Source organism: Phoenix dactylifera, unplaced genomic scaffold (genome assembly GCF_009389715.1).
Source record: "Phoenix dactylifera cultivar Barhee BC4 unplaced genomic scaffold, palm_55x_up_171113_PBpolish2nd_filt_p 000077F, whole genome shotgun sequence".
NCBI classification, from domain to species: domain Eukaryota; kingdom Viridiplantae; phylum Streptophyta; class Magnoliopsida; order Arecales; family Arecaceae; genus Phoenix; species Phoenix dactylifera.
The window spans coordinates 298,804-318,730 of NW_024067676.1; the positions used below are offsets into that span (position 1 = coordinate 298,804).

Genomic DNA, 19,927 nt, shown 5'->3' on the forward strand with positions numbered 1-19,927 from the left:
ATAAAATACTTATTATATTCTTAATAAAAAATATCTTATTTCCATAGAAATACTCAATAAATTGAATTCCCAACAGTAGCTTTTCTGTATACTCAAGAATTTTTTTTATATTAAACATAAAATCTTATTTCTATAAAAAATACTATTTTTTTTAACTTTTAAAAAACATCAACCAAAAAAAATATATTTTTTTGCCGTACATTCCGTCCGTCCTTTGAAAATCTATCCTTGGTGAAAATTTAACTAATTAATGTGGAAAGCTTTATTTTTGCGCTTCCCTGCCGATAACTGCAACATTCCTCTTTTAACCCCTTTCTTCGTTACCGCCATAAAAAAAAACCATCCCCTCCTTTTTTTTTTTATTTTTTTTATTTTTTTTACGGGTTCTTCAGACAATACGTGTCCGAATACATCCAAAAAAGTCAAAATACACAATCTCACGTAGTACCAATGGCAGTTCTCTCTCTCCTGCCCACAGAGCGTATCCTGAGTGGTGGGCCGCGTATGCAGCCACCCAGTCAGCCGCTCCGTTGGCCTCTCTGAATATATGCTTGGTCTGAAAGGCCGCGCCATCCCTCACTATCATCCCGATGTCCCGGATCAGAGGGTGGTCTATGCTCTCACCACTCGGTTCCTGCCGAATCCACCCAATAACTATAGCAGAATCGTCCTCCAAGATGATCGAGCTAACCCGCAGCACCTGTCGTGTATGGCGAAGACTTGTCCAGGCAGCTCGCAACTCCACCTCTGGAACTGATCCCTTCCCTGCTATAATATTGCTCCCTCCCTTGGGTCCTTCCCCTCTCATATTAGACTCTTCAGAACTCCCTTTTCACTCCCCTTCTGCCTTCTATTCTCTCTGCTTTCATCCTCTCCGCGAAGCATCATACCGCCTGGGATCCCCTCGCCGCCAGCTCCGCACACCCTCCCTTTTCTTTCTGTTTTACCGCCTTAATCGCTCGAACTACCCTGTCTTTTCCTCAAAAGAGTAAGAAAATCCCAAAAAAATTGAGAAAAACAGATAGAGAGAAGAAGAAGAAGACGACTTCGAACCCTAAATCTAGGTTTCCCAATTGTCCTACTTCGCCAGCGTTCCGATTGCACTCCGAGCTCTCGCGGCGGTGAGCTGATGAGCGATGGGTTGCGCCTTCGGCAAGGATGCCTCCCCCGCCCCCTCCTCCGCCTCCCTCCGGCGGGAGATGGGGCGGGCCTCCAGCCGCAAGTCTCAGGCTGCCCTGTCCAAGATCGAGACCGCCGCTGTCGATGCCCCCGCAGCCACCCGGGCGGAGGAGCGGGAGCGCGCGGACCAAAAAGGAGAGCGGCCGCATCGGCGGCGGCGGCAGCGGGCGGACCCGAGGCTGGGAACCCCCCCGGGGCATGTCCATGGCGAGCAGGTTGCCGCCGGGTGGCCTTCCTGGCTCTCCACCGTCGCCGGGGAGGCCATCAAAGGGTGGACGCCCCGCCTTGCAAACACCTTCGAGAAGCTCGCTAAGGCAAGCCCCTTTTTCCTTCCACGGCCCCTATTTCTTGATTTCTTTGTAATGATTTTGTTACTAAAGATGGCATCTGTTTTGGTGAATTAGATTGGGCAAGGGACTTATAGTAACGTTTACAAGGCTAGAGACACCTTATCGGGTAACATCGTGGCTTTAAAGAAGGTCCGGTTCGATAATTTGGAGCCGGAGAGCGTGAAGTTTATGGCCAGAGAGATCCTCATACTGCGACAGTTGGATCACCCCAATATAGTGAAGTTGGAGGGTTTAGCGACATCCAGGATGACTTGTAGTTTGTATCTAGTGTTCGAGTACATGGAGCATGACCTGGCTGGTCTTGCTGCTAGCCCTGGAATCAAGTTCACAGAACCACAGGTTAAATTTCATCGCTCTTAGTTGAATTCTGTCTAAAAAGTGTGATCTTTATGCAAGTTCCTATCTAAAATTTCTGTTTTTGAACAGGTAAAGTGTTATATGCATCAGTTGCTGTCGGGGCTCGAGCATTGTCACAATAGTGGTGTGCTGCACCGTGATATTAAGGGATCAAATCTCCTAATTGATAATGGTGGGATACTCAAGATTGCAGACTTTGGCTTGGCTACTATCTTTGATCCTAACCACAAGCACCCTATGACTAGCCGGGTGGTCACACTTTGGTATAGGGCCCCGGAGCTTCTGTTGGGTGTTACTGATTATGGCGTGGGTGTAGACCTCTGGAGTGCAGGCTGCATTCTAGCCGAGTTATTGGCTGGGAGGCCTATCATGCCAGGGCGAACTGAGGTAACTTGTATATCTTGTTGATTCTTTGCCCTGCAACATCAACTGCTTCCACATGGTACTTTCCAACTGCTTTAGTTAGAGAGTTCACCTGTCTTAATTCACATTTTTGTTTTCTTATTTGTAAAGAAAAATAAGAGCTGTGTTATGTATATATTTTTTGAACATTAGGATGTGAAACTTAGTGGCTGGTGCTTGAGAGTATATCAGATCCGTATTAGGAAATTAATATAATCGTATACAACTATGATAATTCTGCCTTATGAATAGGATACTATACCATGTTCATGTATGGAAGAGATGTGTGAACTCAGTGATGCTTAATAAATGTACAATCTTATAGATATGAATAAATGGACTATAAATTGATCATAGGACATGCATATGTTCGCTACTTTAATTTAGCAAACTAGCTATAGCATCATTCTAGAATTTAAGTTGGATGCCCTAAGAGTCTCCCATGAGGGATGAATTATCTAGGTTTATAATATGCTTAATTTTAGTTGGATAGGATACAAGACCCAGGGACCAATTACCAAGAAATTTTTGCATAATGCTTGGGGATGTATGATCATGTATTAAAGGTAACTAAGCAATTCTTTAAGGAAGTCAAATGATTGATGCAATTGTGAAGGTTAGGTGTCGATGAAAAGCAAGCCTACAATCAAGTTAAGGCTTTGAATTACCAGAAATCAAGCGATCTATGACCAGTTTAAATTTGGCTCTGTGAGCAATGAGGCTGGCTCAAGCTCATCACAAGCCATCTAGGCTGAGCTCAAGCTTTGCTTGTTGATTCTCAAAATAGAGGTTGGCTTGACTTAGCTTGATTTGGTTCAAGGTTGGAAAGGGTGGTGTCTGTGGGACCTGTGATGAGGGGGAGTGGCTGTGGAGGCAAGCCCATTGATGGAGAAGATGACGGAGTTGGATTGGATTAGAACCATCAAGAACAACATGAGTGAGAGATAGAGAAGGTGAAGCAAGTCAAAGGACGACCTGATAAGATTGATTGCTAGGAAAGTGATAAATTTGGGGATGGTTGAAGACTAGAGAGATACAGGAGGAGATGCAAATAAAAGAGAGTTGACTTAGGTGAGAGATTTGGCCCATGGGGTCTGTAGGCCCCTACAATTCATGCATGCTTAAAGTTTGTCTCGGCCATTTGAATGAGATCTAATGGCTTCAAAGTAATCCATCTTTTAAACTCTTCAAAGCAAGGTTCACCATATCGGTACCGGTCGTCTACCGGACCGGTACGGTTCCGGTTCGTACCGGAATCGGCCAGTACGAACCAAATTTTTTTTCGGCCCCGCGCGCCACCATTAAATACCATAGAATAGCATTAAATGCCACTCTGTGGCATTAATGATCGCGTGGGTAGGGTAACAACGTGCAAGGCGGTTTCCAGCGCGGTTCCCCGCGCGCAGGGCGCTCTTCCCCAAGGGAGCACGTGGCCCTTTCGGCCATATGCTTTGACACCACAGCGCCGCGATGTGGTTTAAAAATCCACAGTGCGCAGCGCTGTGGATAAAAAAAAATACCATACCCGTGCGAACTGGCTGGTTCGCACCCGTACCAGTCGGTTCTGACCGGAGATGCCCCTGGAACTGCTTTCAACGCTAATCTGGTACCGGTTTCAGGCCAGACCGGTCCGATACAACCAGAACCGGCCGGTACAGACCGGTTCGGCGAACCTTGCTCCAACGTATGTTTATTAATACTCATTTTTAATGTAAATGTCTCCTTTTATACACAAGCTTGGTAGTTCCCACTGCCTATCCAAGGTTGAGCCCTGGGATTTGATGGTAGACTTTAAAGAATTGTCCACATGTAAACTTATCTTTTTGACATAAGGTGAATCTTATACACTTTTGTATTGCCTCCTCTTATTGTTGTGTTTGTGTTAATGCACTTTCCAATGATGTGTAATGTATTTTGGGTCCTTCATAGAGAAGACAGATCATAGATATTGGACCCAAAACTAACAGGTTGGTGTGAGCTTATCCATGCAGTCATGCACTCTTCAAAGGTTCAGTTCCCAAATTATTTTGAAGAACAAATTAAGAAGTGCATCCACAAAAGTGGGAGTGTTTTTTATCAAGATACTTAAATTATAGAACTAATCTTTCATAGTTAGGAGATCTGAACAATCTTATCTTATTAAAAAATGGCAGATGGCTAAAATGTATACTACATAATATTTTATATGTAAATAATATCTATCTATCTATCTATCTATCTGCTGAGAATTGTTTGGCAGCCTTAGTTAAAAAAATGGTAAAGAAGAGCCACACACCTTATTGCTATAGCACATGCAAAACTTGAAGGTCCAGTGAGCGGACCAACGTTTATATGTGATAAAATTGAGGAAGTGACTATGACTCAGCAAACTTTTGAAATGGTGATTTGAAGAAGATGACGAGGTTGATTGGTCACTGAAGTTGCAGATTACAAAGTTCATCCAAGTGTACCTATAAAGATTTTTTTTTAACCACTACAAGGATGCCTTCTGCACCTTTAAAACTTTGAGTTGCTTTACATTTTACAAAGAAGAGTCGACAGATTGCATAGAAGCATGATACATGGATGGAAAGTGCAATAAACTGAGATATAAATCTTTTTTGGAGTATAAATTATATCTGGGAAAACTCGGGAGAGCTGCTCTTCCCTCTTCCCACATTTGGGCAGACTATCTAGACTAAAGTTCGCAGGACCGACCGTACCAACGTACCGGTGAGCACCGATACTGGTACGGTACTGGTTTGGTACCGGTTGGAATCGGTACCGAACTGGAGATGCGCGCGCGGACGCGACCACGCGCGAACGTCAAAAAAAAAAAGAAAAAAAAACAACGCGTCCGCACGCGGACCACTCTGTGGCATAAATGGCCCACACGGGCTAGCAGCCCGCGTGGATGTGCTGTCTCGTGCGGGGAACCGCGCGCAGGCGCGATTCCCTACTGGAGAACTGACCGCAGGCGTAGTTCCCTGCGCAGGGAATCGCATGCAGGCGCGCGATTCTCCGCTCGCGCGTCTGTGCGCGATTTCTAAAAAAAATACTGCGCGTCCGCATGCATGACGCGTTAAATGCCACAGAGTGGCATTAATTGGCCCACGCAGGCTGAACTCTTCCCCGCGCGTGGGCTCTCTGTTGAGGATCTCTACAAACCACGCCGCAAGCCGAGCAACGACCAAGCGCCAACCAGGGGCCAAGGTGGCCAATTGATGTGTCTTGTGGCCGGCCGACCCTTATTCTACCATGAGATTTATCCACGACTTCGGCACCATATGAGATCAGCCCGCGCGCCAGACCTCGCTCCATCAACCTAACGGGCAGTCTCCACATACGCGCCAGGCCAACCTCGGGCCCTGCCATAGGACGAGCCGACCTCAGCCAGGCCGACCTCGGGCCTTGCCAGAGGACGAGCCGACCTTGACCAGAGGCTAGGCCGATCTCGAGCCCCGCCGAAGGCCGAGCCAACCTCGGCCAGGCCGACCTCGGGCCCCGCCGAAGGCCGAGCCGACCTCGGCCACACTGGGACTCCCAGGTCGCGCGACCCGGTCAACCGGGACGCGTGTTCCAGCCAGCCTTGCCTTCCAGCCATCTCAGCCGTCCATTCAGCAAAAGAAGACCGAGTCAAACCATCCGGGACGCGTGAGCGGTGCATTCGGAACACAGGATCCATGCAAATCCAGAAGATAAAGATTAAAGATCTTCTAGGGCCTCTCCAAGCCATTGATCACATGCCAATCAACGGTGGAGAAGCCTTGGATCCGTGGGAAGATTGTTTACCATGTTATCTTAGAAAGAGTTACTTAATTTTGTCTAAAGTCTTGGGTCTATAAATAGAGTTGTAAGAAGCCATTGTGAGACATCCCAGAATATCCCCAGAATAATCCAGAGTTGAGTTTAGTCTTGTTCTCTTGTGAGAGAGTCGGCCGTAAGGCTTGGGCGGCGTTTGTGCCGATTTTGGTCCTTAGATCTTGTGTTCTAGGACTTGGGCTAGTGGTAGATACATCAATCTCCACTAGATTGGGCTAGGAAGGGATCTTTTCAATCCTTTGCTAGATTTGGGCTAGTAGAGATTCTTGATTGCTCAACTAGATTGTTTTGCTTTTGATTGTTCTTGTTATTGTTTGTTCTTCAATTTGAGTGGAATAAAATTCAGTTTGCTTCATTGTTGATCTTAGTATTGAGTTGTTCCACCGATGTTACCTACAATCGGTCCACCATCAGCGATTTTCAAAGGCGCACGCAAGGAGCGCGAGGCAAAGGGGCTTGGTGAGTGGTTTTGGACCGTGAGCCCCCATCACGCTCTTCCCCACGCGTGGGCGGGCAGGAAAAATGCGCACCGGCCCAGTTCGCCCTGGTACCGGCTTGTGCTAGTGGAACCGGCTTAGTTCGCACCGGGACAAGTACGAAATCGATTTTATATGCTGTACCGTACCGGTGCCGACAGGCTGAACCGATCGGTTCCGATCGGTTCAACATACCATGATCTATACCATCCTATTCAAATATGGTATTCATGTACCATATGCTATTTTCTTTTCTCTTGTTTGTCTTCTTCCTATCTTGTGCTTATGCATCGCTCTTTAGTAATAAAAAAAGGATTCTACCCAAGATTTGCTGAACTGGTATCGGAATCCGTATCGGTCGGCGAATGGGTCGGTATTGAGTTTTTCGAGTTCAATTAATTGGTAATCAATCTTTTTTAACTTTTTTAATGATTTTAAGTCTAATTCGATATATTTTTTATGCTTTTATATTTCTATGATTTCGGTTTAACCTAAATGATGCATCTTGTTGTTTTAAAATGATGCAAAATATAAAATGATTAATGAGATCTTGCGTGCTACAAGAAGCAATATGAATCTCAAATCAAGTAGTAAAATAAAAAATATAAAATAATACAATCGATTACATATATTTAAAGTACAACATACATACCGATATGTAAAATTTTATCGAGTGGTGATGCCTCTTGTAGATATCCGGATCATTAGCATAGTCAGGCGGCAAATCAGCCTACTTCTCTAAATAAGCGGCGTTGTAGTCTTCTATGTTCATCCCATAAGAAATGCATTCTGGGTTATAAGCACTTTCAAATCTCTTGCTGAAATTCTAGCTCTGAGAGGTATCGTCTGGCTAATAAAACAGTTGTGAAGGAGCCCATCTGAATAAGCTGGCAGAAAAATCTAACCTGTAAAATGCTCTGAACTACGTAGTGTAGTAGCCACCGGAAGATGCCTCAGATGTATCATATCTATATTCGTATCCGTATGGATCATAGGTTGTCTGGGGCTGTGGGTAATAGGATCCAATATACAACTCGAAACCTGATACGTCTATGGATCCTACTCCACGTGCGAGGTCATCTACAACTGTATCATGTCCTTCTGAATGACCTCAAGAAGTCCGTCTCCTATACGCAATCGTAGCCGCGCGGGCTCCATCAGATCGTGCACCATAGTTATTTTCTTGTGTAGCATGCGTAAACTGAAACTCATCGGTGAATCGAAGACCACCTTGCGGCTGTGTCTCATAAATAGTAGTCTCATGTTCTCCACTCCCTCCCTGGACAGCAGATTCATGCCAAAATTTTTATGTTATCATGTAGATCATTCATAGATTTACATCATATCATAAATCAAGCCCAAATTAAAAATTTTAGCTTGATCTTTCTTTATTTTGCAAGTTTTGAGCTGTTTTTTTGAGCCCTCTTAAAAAATAGAAGGAATGAGATAGAAAAGAGGAAACCACCTTATTTAGGTTTGGAACTTCCTTCAATCACATTGAATCGGTGTGATTTTGCAAATTGGAGGGAAGGGAGAGCCATTTAGACTTTAAAGTCTAAACCAAAGAGAGAAGAAGATGTTGGTCGACCTTCCCAACACCTTTTAACAAAAGAAAAAAAGGAGGGGGCCCGGTTCCGAACCGGGTTAACTTAGTGCGAACCAGACGGTTTGCACTGAGTTCAAATGGAACCGGCCGGTTCCGGCCTTTTTGGGGCACTTCGGAATCCATTCTGGCTGGTTCGGTATCGGTGGAACCAAATTTAATAGACAAATTGACCCGGTTCCCCATCGGGTCAGCTCAGTATGGGCCGAACCGGGCGTTCGGTCCCTGTTCGGCCCAGTTCAGCCTACCTTGAGTCTGCCTATAATTATGCTCTATCTCACATCAAAATAATTTTATAAAATCTAGTTTTTCTCTCTTTTCTCATAATATCTTGTCATCTTAATTGTTGAAGTCACCTAACAAAATTGTTGGGAAACCATTTCTTTCATTTCCTGCGTTAAGGTTCCCAAAGTTCTCAATTACTAGTTAGATCTTTTTTTTTTTGAACCCCCGTAAAAACATGTAATACCATGTTAACACTATTTTGCCTTTTGTGGTATCATATTCTGATTTTCTTCCTATGTACTTTTTTCTCAGAGCACCTTTCCACTTAGGATTCTAGGGAAGATTTTGATATTTTGATAAGTTAATCTTGACCAGGGAGCCTTATCCTTCTAGATTATGTCACATTAGCTGTGCAAATTCTGATTCGTCATGGTTTTAATTGAACTTTTCGGACTTGATGTCAGTTCTTTTTCATTGGTTATGATTTACTCCATGAAAAAAAATTAACAGAAGAGAGGCTGGCCATGGATTGTGATACCAGTTGGTCAAAAAAAACTGACAAAGTGATCAACTAGATAAGAAATGGTATCAGGCATTTTGTAAACCTTTTCTCTGATAAACGAAGTGGGATACAATAACATAGTCTTAGAGTATGTACATCAGAATTTTTATGTTCTATGAGTAACCTTGTTCTAATGTGGAAATTGGGTACCCTAGTTGTGCATCTTGCCTATATTTCTTTTACTTCGCACTTCGTGCTGATAACATAAAGCAGTGCCAATAGGCTAGGCCAGCTGGATGAGTGTTTAAGCAAGATCCTGTTTCGAATAGGCTTAGGATGAGAATCTACACTGACCAGGCTGAGCTAGGCTTGGTTTTGGGTTCCATTTTCTAGCCCGTTATAGATTTATAACCTACATCTAAGTTGGATTCACTCATAAAAAAATGTTGAAGGATCATATTTTAGGCTTCTAAGAATATCTTGGAATGCTTGATATACGTCAGTGCTCTTCTTTATAAATAAACAATTTTTTTTCCTGAGCCTGGGTCCTAATAGCAACTGACTACATAAACAGCCTTCCTTCTGATTAGCTTAGGCTTGAGCTTGTTCAGAGTAACCCTGGTCTTGGGCTGGGTAATTGGTTTTATATGTTTGGCTCAGGTTCAGTGTGTTTTAACTGGGAAGACCCTAGACACATGCCCATTTCCTTTATCATTCAAGTAATATGGTTACACTTTTTTGTTTTGATTAACCAAAGATTATAATCACAATACATGGTTGAGCTTGCTTATATGTCATTTTTTTGTTAAAAAAAAATCCACTCTGTCCTCAGCCTCTAAAATTTTGTCCTGAGGGTGATCAATCCACCCAATTAATTATCCTGGTTTTGTATTCACATGCACACGCATATCAGAAATATTGCTTAAAACTTACAGCTATGAGATAGTGCCTGTATCTTGGCAATGAAACTTCATATTGGAAACAATTTACAATTCCATAGTTGCTCCTGGAATCATCCTGCAGAGTCACTTGCTAACACATGTATCTATAGCTAATTCAGATTAGCTTAACCATGTTTACATTTATTAGGTTGAACAGCTGCATAAGATTTTCAAGCTGTGTGGCTCCCCTTCAGAAGAATACTGGAAGAAGTCAAAGTTGCCACATGCTTCAAGTTTTAAAACCCAACAGCCATATAAACGTTGCATAAAAGAGGCATTTAAAGATTTTCCACCATCATCATTAGCATTAATTGAAACTCTTCTTGCAATTGACCCAGCTGAACGTCAAACTGCCACTGCCGCATTAAGAAGTGAGGTAAGTTTTCTGTGTCTCAAACCATTTTTATCTTATTATATCTCTTTTATACTTATCCTTCATGTTTGGTCTTATACTAGGAGTATCACAGGAAAATGTATTAAAGTGTTTCATTCTCACTTTACCTTCATTTATTTTGTAATAATCTAATGTTTCATTCTGCAAAGATTGCTATTTAGCTTTTAATATATATGTTATGGCATAGCTTTAATATATACTTTATGGCCCTTTCCATTGATACCAGTAAACATCTTATGGAGATGCTTGTATGTCTACTTTGATAGGTAGGTATGTTTAACCATGAATTATGTCTACTTTGAAGAAAATTGTTACCGTTCATAAAAATACTTATTAATAGTAGTTTCAAGTGAGGACTGAAGTATTACATTCTGGCTTAGTATTGGTACAGCATGTGCCATGCCATGCCAATGCTTGGCATGCATTGGCATAGGAGCATTTCAACTACTACCACACAGCCAATATTCTGTCAGTATTCTGTGCCATTAATTACTAGCGCATTATGTATCATCTCATGCCATGTCATGCCGTGTTGTGCTGACTCGACCAGAATCTATCTCTGCTCAAGATGAAGCTGTGTTTTGTGGTTTTTTTGAATGCTTGCCAGCTTCTCCTCTCCTCTCTCTCTCTCTCGCTGTCTGTCTTGCCCCCTTCCTCCCTCCCTCCTTCCCTTCTTGCTGTGTAGTTTGAATATTGTTTTATATTGGTGATTTGTTGACTGACATTTTGAAATTGTTTTGGTAGGTCAGGAACTCAGGTAAATGTTTTTGATAAGTCTGTGATTTGTAAGGCCATATCCTCCCTCCTTCCCTTCATGCTGTGCAATTTGAGTTTTTTTAATATGGGTGATTTTTTTAACCGATTATTTGAAATTGTTTTGGTAGGTCAGAAACTTAGGTAAATGCTTTTTGAATTTTTTTCATCTTTGATAAATCTGAGATTTGTAAGGTTGTACGGGTAAATTTCTGATGCCACTTTCATTTTACTATCCCATGAAATTGGGCATCTTGGGGAAATTTATCATTTGGAAGTGTTAATATACCAGCTAAGTTGTTTTAGTGAAGTTGATAGGACCTGATTTTATCTTGGTGTAATTAGGATCTAAGTTATATTTTTTGTTTGTTTTTACTAAGTTAAGAAGACTTTATATGAATATGGTTGAATTCGATTGTTCGATATTGTGTCTAGAATTTAGTTTGGTGCGAGAAGCTTGCAAGGCTAGATGGAAGAATTATCGCAGAGATCTTGATTACTAAGTGAAATTATTCCTTAGGTTTTAGTTGCTTTTTTCCCTCTTTCAACTTAGGCCCTGTTTGGGGGAGCTTTTGGAGGGCCAAAAAGCACTTTCTGGCCCTCCAAAAGTACTTTTAGCTAAAAAATGGTGTTTGGTAAATTTTCCAAAAAGCTGTTTCAGCTTTTGCGGGAAGCTGAAAACAGCTTTTGGAGGGAAGCTCCAATTTGGAGTTTTCCGAAAACGCTGTTTTCAGCTTTTTCGCAAAACTGTATTTTTGACCAAAATACCCCCATTTAAAAAAAAAATTTCCTCCCAAAAACCTCCCTCTCACCGTCTCTTCCTCTCCCACCCAACCCCACTCCCTCTCCCCCGCCGCCGTACCCTCTTCCACTGCCCCGCCGTCGCACCCCCTCCCTCTCCCCCGCCCCCATGGTGGGGAGGTGCCGAAGAAGAGGAAGACGAGTGGTCTTCCCCTTCCTGCGGCCGCCGCCGGCGATGATGCCCCTGTCACGGAAAGGCCCGGCGCCCTCCTCCTTCCCACGATGGGGAGGGGCCGAAGAATAGGAAGAAGAAGGGGGCGCCCTCCCCCTTCCTGCGGCCGCCGGCGGTCACAACCCGCCCCCCTCCCGCGTCCGCCACGGCCCGGCGCTGTCGGCCTCGCGGGAGGAGAGCATTTCCCAGGTGGCCAGCCGCGGCCGCCGAGACTGCCGCGGGCACTGCCGGCCACGGCCCGGCCCCGTCCCACGGCCGCCGGCGGCTCCGGCCCGGCCCCCTCCCGCGGCCGCAGCAGCCTGGCCCTCTTCCAGCGCCGCCGGCTGCGCGGGAGGAGAAGAAAGGAGAACGGGGGAGAGGAAGGAAGGAGAAGAAGAGAAGAAAAAAAGAAAAGAAAAGGAAAAAGAAAAAAAGAAGAAAGGGAAAGGAAAAAAGAGAAGAAAAGATAATTTTAAAAATAAAAAATAAATAAATAAATAAATAAATAAATATTTATATAAATGAATGAATGAATGAATAAATAAGATAATAAATAAATATATTTCAATATTATTAATTATTTACACTAATAATTATAATATTTTATACCTTTATTATTGTATTATACTATAAATATAATATATATTACATTATATCATAATACATTAATATGTTATGTTAAATAATTTAATATTATGTTATATTACCAAATATTAATTTACTCTAATAATTATATTACTATTATGCTATATTATAATAATATTATTTTATATTACAAATATATTATATTATATTGTATATTTATGTATTAATATATGTTATGTTTTATTACGTTTTGTTGTATAATACTATGCAATGTCCTTTATGGTAATTTTGTCATACAAAAGTACTTTCTCAGTTTGTTTACCAAACACAAAATAAAGTACCACAGCACTTTTCAAATGTAGTTACCAAACAGCAAACAGCTTTTTATAACAGCTCTACTTCAGACAGCTCTACTTCCAACAGCTCTACTTCTAACAGCTCTACTGCCAACAGCTCCCCCAAACAGGGCCTTAGTCTGATTGGTAGAGACCTCTTTTGGGCTTTTAGGTGAATGTGGCCAATATCACATCTTTATTTAGTGGGTTTGGTCATATATATTATTTTGTTGGGGTGTCATGAAGCCATTATCTAACATATTTTATTCTATTGATTCTGATAAATAGGAAAACCAAAGAAGCAAGTTGGGTATCTCACACTAATGAATATGTGCATGGACGGAAAGAAGTATTTAATTTATCTTTTGGTGCACTTCAAGCAAGGCTTATGTAAACGCTTTTTTTAATTTCCTTCAATTTTCTTAGATTAATTTACATTCTTTGTGAATATAACCATCTTTTCAGTAGATCATAAGTTCCAATAATGGAGTGTGTATCGGAGCACTTTGGATCATGCAAGCTGCATTTTGCTGTCCAATATTACTAATATTAGTAATATGAGTAAGATGTCTAAGGGACTGTTTATTGTCAATAGAATTTATTCCAATAGACAACTATAAAACCTGATTTCTGAAATCAAGCTTTATGAAAAACATCGGAGGACTTTTTTTTCTTTATGAAACATTTCAATTTTCAAATTTCTATGGCTTAACCATTTTTCCTAACATTTTTACTGAAAAGAAGCCAAACAGTCACTTTAATGAATTTTATTCACTTTCTGTTTTATGTAAACCTGTTTTAACAACACTTGACTACCAGACAGCCCCTAAGCTTTTAGCTTTCCTATTCTTTGCTGAAAATATTAAGGATACATATTCTTGAGGTATAACCGTGAAGATTCTATTAATTAAATGTCTTGTGATTTCAAGGGAAGGAGTCATGTCAAATGGCTTTGAGAAATATAACTACATGATCAGATGTTGCATTTACCTCTATATCATATTTAAAGAGAACGTTGGTGATAGTTTAGGTTTTGCCACCCTATCTACTTTGGTTACTGCTATTGTTTGTATCACAAAACCATAGGACACTCACTTATTATATATGCTCTATCTGTATCTTATGGGTAGAGTACACCTCTTACAATATTTTCAGCCGTGTCTGTTTTTATGTGGGCTTCATTTGTGATCGCCAATCCAAGAAGTACATGACATGTTCTGGAACCAGCAACCATGCATCTTTTGGTACAATACCTTTTTTACATTATTTTTTCCATTCATATATGAATCTTGTCAATAAGGATCAAGGTAAAAAATTTCTATCAACAAGGAGCTTGTAATTTAGTCAGCGCAACCTTATGAAGCCGACAGTAAATTGATTATTACCAAAATACTGAATTAGACATGAATTTAAAGGTTTACCTGAAAGATGACCAAATTTTGGGATTTAATTGTTTAGGGTCACATTTAATATGGCAATATGTCAATAAAAAAAGACTCGAGATCTTTTAGTTCTTAGTATAATGGGAGTTTGTAGATTGAACTTTATTTGTTATGTTCTTCCTGAAAACATGAAACAATTGAAATAAATCATTGAGTACATGATTTTTTATTTATAAGAAAAGCTTGTTAGTCATTTCAGCGCCCTAGTGGTCGACAACTGTTAGGCTATTTGTCAAGCGTGGCTGTGTAGGAATTACCTGTAAGCACTGGAGCTGTTCTGAAAATGCTTTTTCAGTATCTATGCCATTTGTCATTTTGAAGGTGAGTCCATCTCAAAGCTAGTGGGCGTTTAGTTTAGCTTTCAAACATGAATATTTTGAAGTAACTGCCTTGCGATAGATTCAAAAGGGAACAGTTACAATGCAGCAGATGGAGCTGTCATGTTGCATTAGTTGAGATATTGGTTCCTGGAGAGGGTGTGAGTGCATACTATGAAGTATGAGCATTAGACTGGAATGCTGGCGTGAAATGTAGTAAAATTAGGTTGATGAAGTTAGACTTGAATAAATGAGTAGATAAGGGGTTCATTTGTCACCTAACATAAAATATTAATGTGTAGTGGTGACAAGAACAGGTTCTTGCATGAAGTATCTTGGACTCTTGGGTTTGTGTGAACTACAGAGTGTATGTTAATCTGTACAGTGCATCATGCAATGTTAGAAACATAAGTAATACTATTCATGGCCTTCTACATATGCTAAATGAATAGTTTATGTAATAGGTAACTGTTTTTATAGATACAAATCAAGTATGAAGTTAAAGCTGTTCCACCTTCTTCTTTCAGTGATCATTCTCGGATACTTTCTTCTATCAGACAATTAGTTATTCATATTCAGCTATCCTTTTCAGTATAAGATAATTACCATGACCAGTACTTTTTCTTTTATAGTTCTTCACAACCGAGCCTTATGCATGTGAGCCTTCAAGCCTGCCAAAATATCCTCCAAGCAAAGAGATGGATGCTAAGCTAAGGGAGGAAGAAGCTAGAAGGTTGCTAATCAGGATCTTGTTGACTCTTCAATTTATATCAGATATGCCTCTGCATATTTTTGTTAGCATTGCATAGTGGTTTCAGTTAAACTAGCTCTATTTGATTTTCATCATGAAATGCCAAGTTGTTTTCAATTTAAGATAAAATTGAATATTACATTCCGATGCTTAAAAAATCTATGCTTCAGTTTGATAAAGTTAGCTACATAATAAGGGAAAATCTTGTAATAAGTTCTTTTAAGTTCTCCCCCCCCCCCCCCCCCCCCCACCAAAAAAAAAAAAAAAAATCTCTTAAGCTTCCATATTACATTATTTTTATGTATCTATTTAACACACCTGGCTAATTATTTCTAAAAACAGCATGTAATGCATTTAAACTCACAATGGTTACGAGATATCCATGTTAGGTTCAGAACAGTGGATAGTTTGGGACCTTGAGAGTGAACCATCAGAAAATTGGTGTGCTGGCACTCATGATTGCAGAAAACAGCCACGGCAAGTAATGCCGCAACCATTTTGCATTTACTTGTACAATTGCCTTGAAATTAGGACACAATGGTGTGTTACTCATGAATTCATACAACGCCAGGCAGAAGTAAAATTTCAAAAAGGAAATTGCAAAGAAAAGAAACAGAAAACTCCATGACTGAATTATTTATAAATAGCAATTTAACATTGCGGGAAATGAATGTGCGTAGAAAATAAAGTTTGATAAATACCAAATATTTTGGTATATAGATACACTAAATACACGTTACTATATGTGTATGAGTTGGACTGCACACTTAACTTTAAATATTTGATAAAAGATTTAATGATTTCAAAATTAATGATGTATCATCTAGATGAAAGATCTACACTTACAAACACCTAGAAATAAAAAAAATGTTTCGTTTGGTGATCTCAAACTTACGCATCATGTGGATGTAAAAATGAATGGTGTACGTTAAGCTGGTATGCTAAAATATCTTATAGGACATTTAAATTGGCAATCCACTTTATTGATTGTAATCTACACTTGTTAAAACATTTGTAGATTGAACAAAGTATTTTGATTCGCAGTTCATAGCAAAACATGGTCTTGTATAATTAAAATCTTTCAATTTAGCACCCACTTAATGCATAGGTTAGAAAACCGCACCATATGTAATTATTGGTTTCTAGACTTTTATAGTGATGTAGGTCATGATTACTGGTATGGATTTCCAATTTGAAGGGCCCATCATTGAGTTCGAATTGTTAAATCTTGTACCATAGATTTAACATTAAATTTGTGGTCCGACTCCCCCCCCCTCTTCAACACACACACATGCACGCACACATGTATATACATATATTTTTTTATGTTGTCGCTTCACTTTTATGTTCATTTGTTACGTCTCTTTTAAAGATGCATAATATGTCTGCAAAATATATCCAACTGTTTGTTATTATTTGTTTAGTGTCTAAACTTATACACATCATATAGGTTAAGAGCTGCCAGAAGGGTCCATGCGGATGGAGTTAAGAAGATGCGTACACGTGATCGAGCTGCTAAGGCAGTTCCTGCTCCGGAGGCTAATGCTGAATTCCATGCAAACCTTGATGTATGTCAAGCCAACTGTGGCTCCAACTGCGCCTTTATTGTCATTTCATTTTTTTATTAAATAAAATATTTCTCCCGTGTATGCTAAGCATTTAACATATCATGTTTTGTGCTTATTTGGTTAAAATGTTTGTTTATTAGTATAATTTACATTTATGTGATTTAAAGATCTTTTCTATCCATGGAAAAATATTAGCAATTGTGGTTTAGAATTGATCAAAGTCATTTTGGTCTTCTTCATAGTCTTAATTGGGATTTAAACGAAAGGGCACCATTTGTGGCTAGAACTGTACAGCTGTTTAGCCTTGTACATTCTCACTTTGAATGTCGGAATAACATAATTAATTACTCTGCTAGAGGGTGCACGTTTCAAATGTACAACTTGACCATTGCCTCTACCATCACTCAAGGAAACCTGTGTTTAAGGTGCATGTCCATATGTGACAACTTTATGGAGGCATATATTCTCTATAACATCCTCTATCCTCCCTCGTGTTCATGATGGATCAAAAATTGCTTATTTGTGTGGTATACTGGTATGTACACAATAGTGCAACAAGTGTAGTGGGACGTAAGACTGAATTGGCCATTTAATATAGGCCATGGCTAACCATTATGTTCACTCATGCTGTACGTGAGTTTATGGTGTGTCATTTGTATATACGCAGTTTCAATTGCTTAAAGGTCATAATTCTTAATAATAAGAAAATATTTGATCAAACTGTGCATGATATTGTTACCAACTAAAAAAAGGTTGCTGTTTGTTTAGAATTTGGCAAACATGGTACTATTGTATGCTTGGTGATTTCACTCTTAACCTACCAATGATCTAATAGGTACCCTCTGGCTAAGACAGGCAAAAATCTGCGTACTACTATTTATTAAGTGTGAATATCTGCTTGGTTGAAATATGGCAATTCAGCAAAAGGTGAATCTGTTATTGCTCCTGATTAGCCTTACCAGTTAGAGTATTGCTTGAGTTTTCATTACATTCGTGCCTTTTTACTTATTTTCCTTTTATCTATAAGACTTGATGATTTTGTTGGTAAATCAGGAAAGCATATATATGATCTGTTTTCTTTTCATTGCTTGTCTTTTTGTTTATTTTCTTAATATCAGTTAGTCTGACCAACAATCACTGCCTGTTCTGCTTGCTGTTGTTGATTATTTTCTGATTACAGTGATCTACGAAGTTGAATTAATGCCCTGGAATGAGACATCTTAGATAATTATTGACTCAGTTGGCAACTTTTCAATTTATTTTCTACTAAAGTAATAATCCTTCTAATCTTTTCGTCGTGCATATTTCCATGGACTCGTGCTACTCTCGACTGCTACTTTGCTGTTTCTTGAGATATTCATGAGAGCAACTCACTGATCCTTACTACTTTTGTCCACTGATATGCTCATATTATACTTCTATGATTCATCTTAATGGTTGCTTTCTTCATTGATGGTCAATGTACAGATGACATGGCAGTCTAGTGGACATGCACTGCCAAAGTGGTTTCTCATTTCTGTATTTTTTCTGACTGCATAGGTGCAGTTTCTGATATTGTGCTAATAAAGCTTTCTTACAAAATGAATTAGTGAAGGGAATTTTTCTTTTTTTGTTAACTAGCAGAGACGGCACCTGATTACACATGCAAATGCAAAGAGCAAGAGCGAAAAGTTCCCTCCACCGCATCAAGATGGAGCACTTGGTTACCTGTTAGGTTCTCCACATCATATGGATGCTGTCTTTGATCCCCCGGAAGCTTCGTTCAGCATGGTGTTCCCCTACCAGAAAGGAAATGTAACAACATGGTCCGGACCATTGATGAACCCTGCTGCTGTTGGCCATCCCAGACGAAAGAAACAAAATGCAGGAGATACCCGCATTCCTGCTTACTCAAAACAGCTTGCTGGTGCCAATGGCTCTAAGGAAATACAGGAGGACAAGGGCAGTACTCGTGTCAGATAGAATCTATATGCCAAATAGAACTGTTTGACATGACCTGGATTAGTCCCCTGAGGTGCACCATCTGTTTAATGTTCCTTCAGTGGTTGGAAAGCCTGCTTCTTGGATGAAGAGGTAAAAGTTCTTCAACCCCCCTCCTTCCCACACACACACACACAAAAAAAAGGAAATAAACACACCCCCACCTTCCTTGTTTCCTATTCCTGTTCAATTATTGGATGGTTAGCCTTGGTATATAGGGCTGGAGAGAATCTTCCATTACCACATATATTTGATTATTTTTTTTTCCAATTTTTTTGTTCACGTATTGAAAAAAGAATGCTTACTAGGTTATTTGAGTCAAATAAATATTACGGATTCCTGTCATCCGTTTGTAATTTACTCTTGCCAGGGCATGTCTCTGTTCCTCTACCCTCCACATTTTTGCCACTCAGATTTCTGAAATGCTTCTCTAGTCTCAAAATTTAGTGGTGTTGACTGTTACAGTGCGAATAACTCTGACCTAAAATGGCAGCAGTATCCTATATGAATATCAACTTCCATGATTGTGTTTTATCTTCTGAATCTGTGGTCAATCAGTAGTATTCTTACTTTTGTTGTCCAAGTGACTGGATTAATGGCATATTCACACATTTTGTGCGCTATCATCGTCATCTAATGTTATTAAAAAAATCTCTCTGCCTCCAAATAATAAGGGAGCTCTCACTAGGTGTACAGTTGTTGCACAGTATCCTCTTGCCAAATGTGCAAGATATGTAAAAAAGAAAAAGAAAATGCTAAATTCCCTATACCTGTATGTTTGCTTGAAATCTGGTGATATCTTCCTACTTGCTCTTTAGAATCTGAATTTCCTAAAGCACCCAAGTCATGGTAATCAAAATCCCCTCTAACGTCAATACAGTTCTTACATCTGTAGTCATCAGAATGTGAATCAAATCCATGACAAGGAGATTGTTGAAAGCCAGAAAATATATGTTCGATATGTAAAACGTTTTTAGCTCTAGACCTAATTTAGGGGTTGTTTTCTCTCGAGCT

The 19,927-nt window shown here is 40.1% G+C and overlaps 1 protein-coding gene across 2 annotated transcripts; it reads left to right on the forward strand.

Moving 5' to 3' along the window:
- Positions 1–820: 820 nt before the first annotated feature.
- On the forward strand, positions 821–19,456 carry LOC103717826 (probable serine/threonine-protein kinase At1g54610). Of its 2 annotated transcripts, none has more exons than XM_008806357.4 (7): positions 821–1,493; positions 1,584–1,868; positions 1,956–2,273; positions 9,985–10,212; positions 15,247–15,347; positions 16,816–16,933; positions 18,554–19,456. In XM_008806357.4, the coding sequence occupies exons 1-7, from the start codon at positions 1,137–1,139 to the stop codon at positions 18,893–18,895; spliced, it is 1,749 nt and encodes a 582-aa protein (XP_008804579.2). In that variant the 5' UTR covers positions 821–1,136; the 3' UTR covers positions 18,896–19,456. The 2 variants fall into 2 exon arrangements, with proteins under 2 accessions (XP_008804579.2, XP_008804581.2); XM_008806359.4 differs by having other exon boundaries at positions 823–1,493; positions 18,557–19,456.
- The last annotated feature ends 471 nt before the right edge of the window (positions 19,457–19,927 follow it).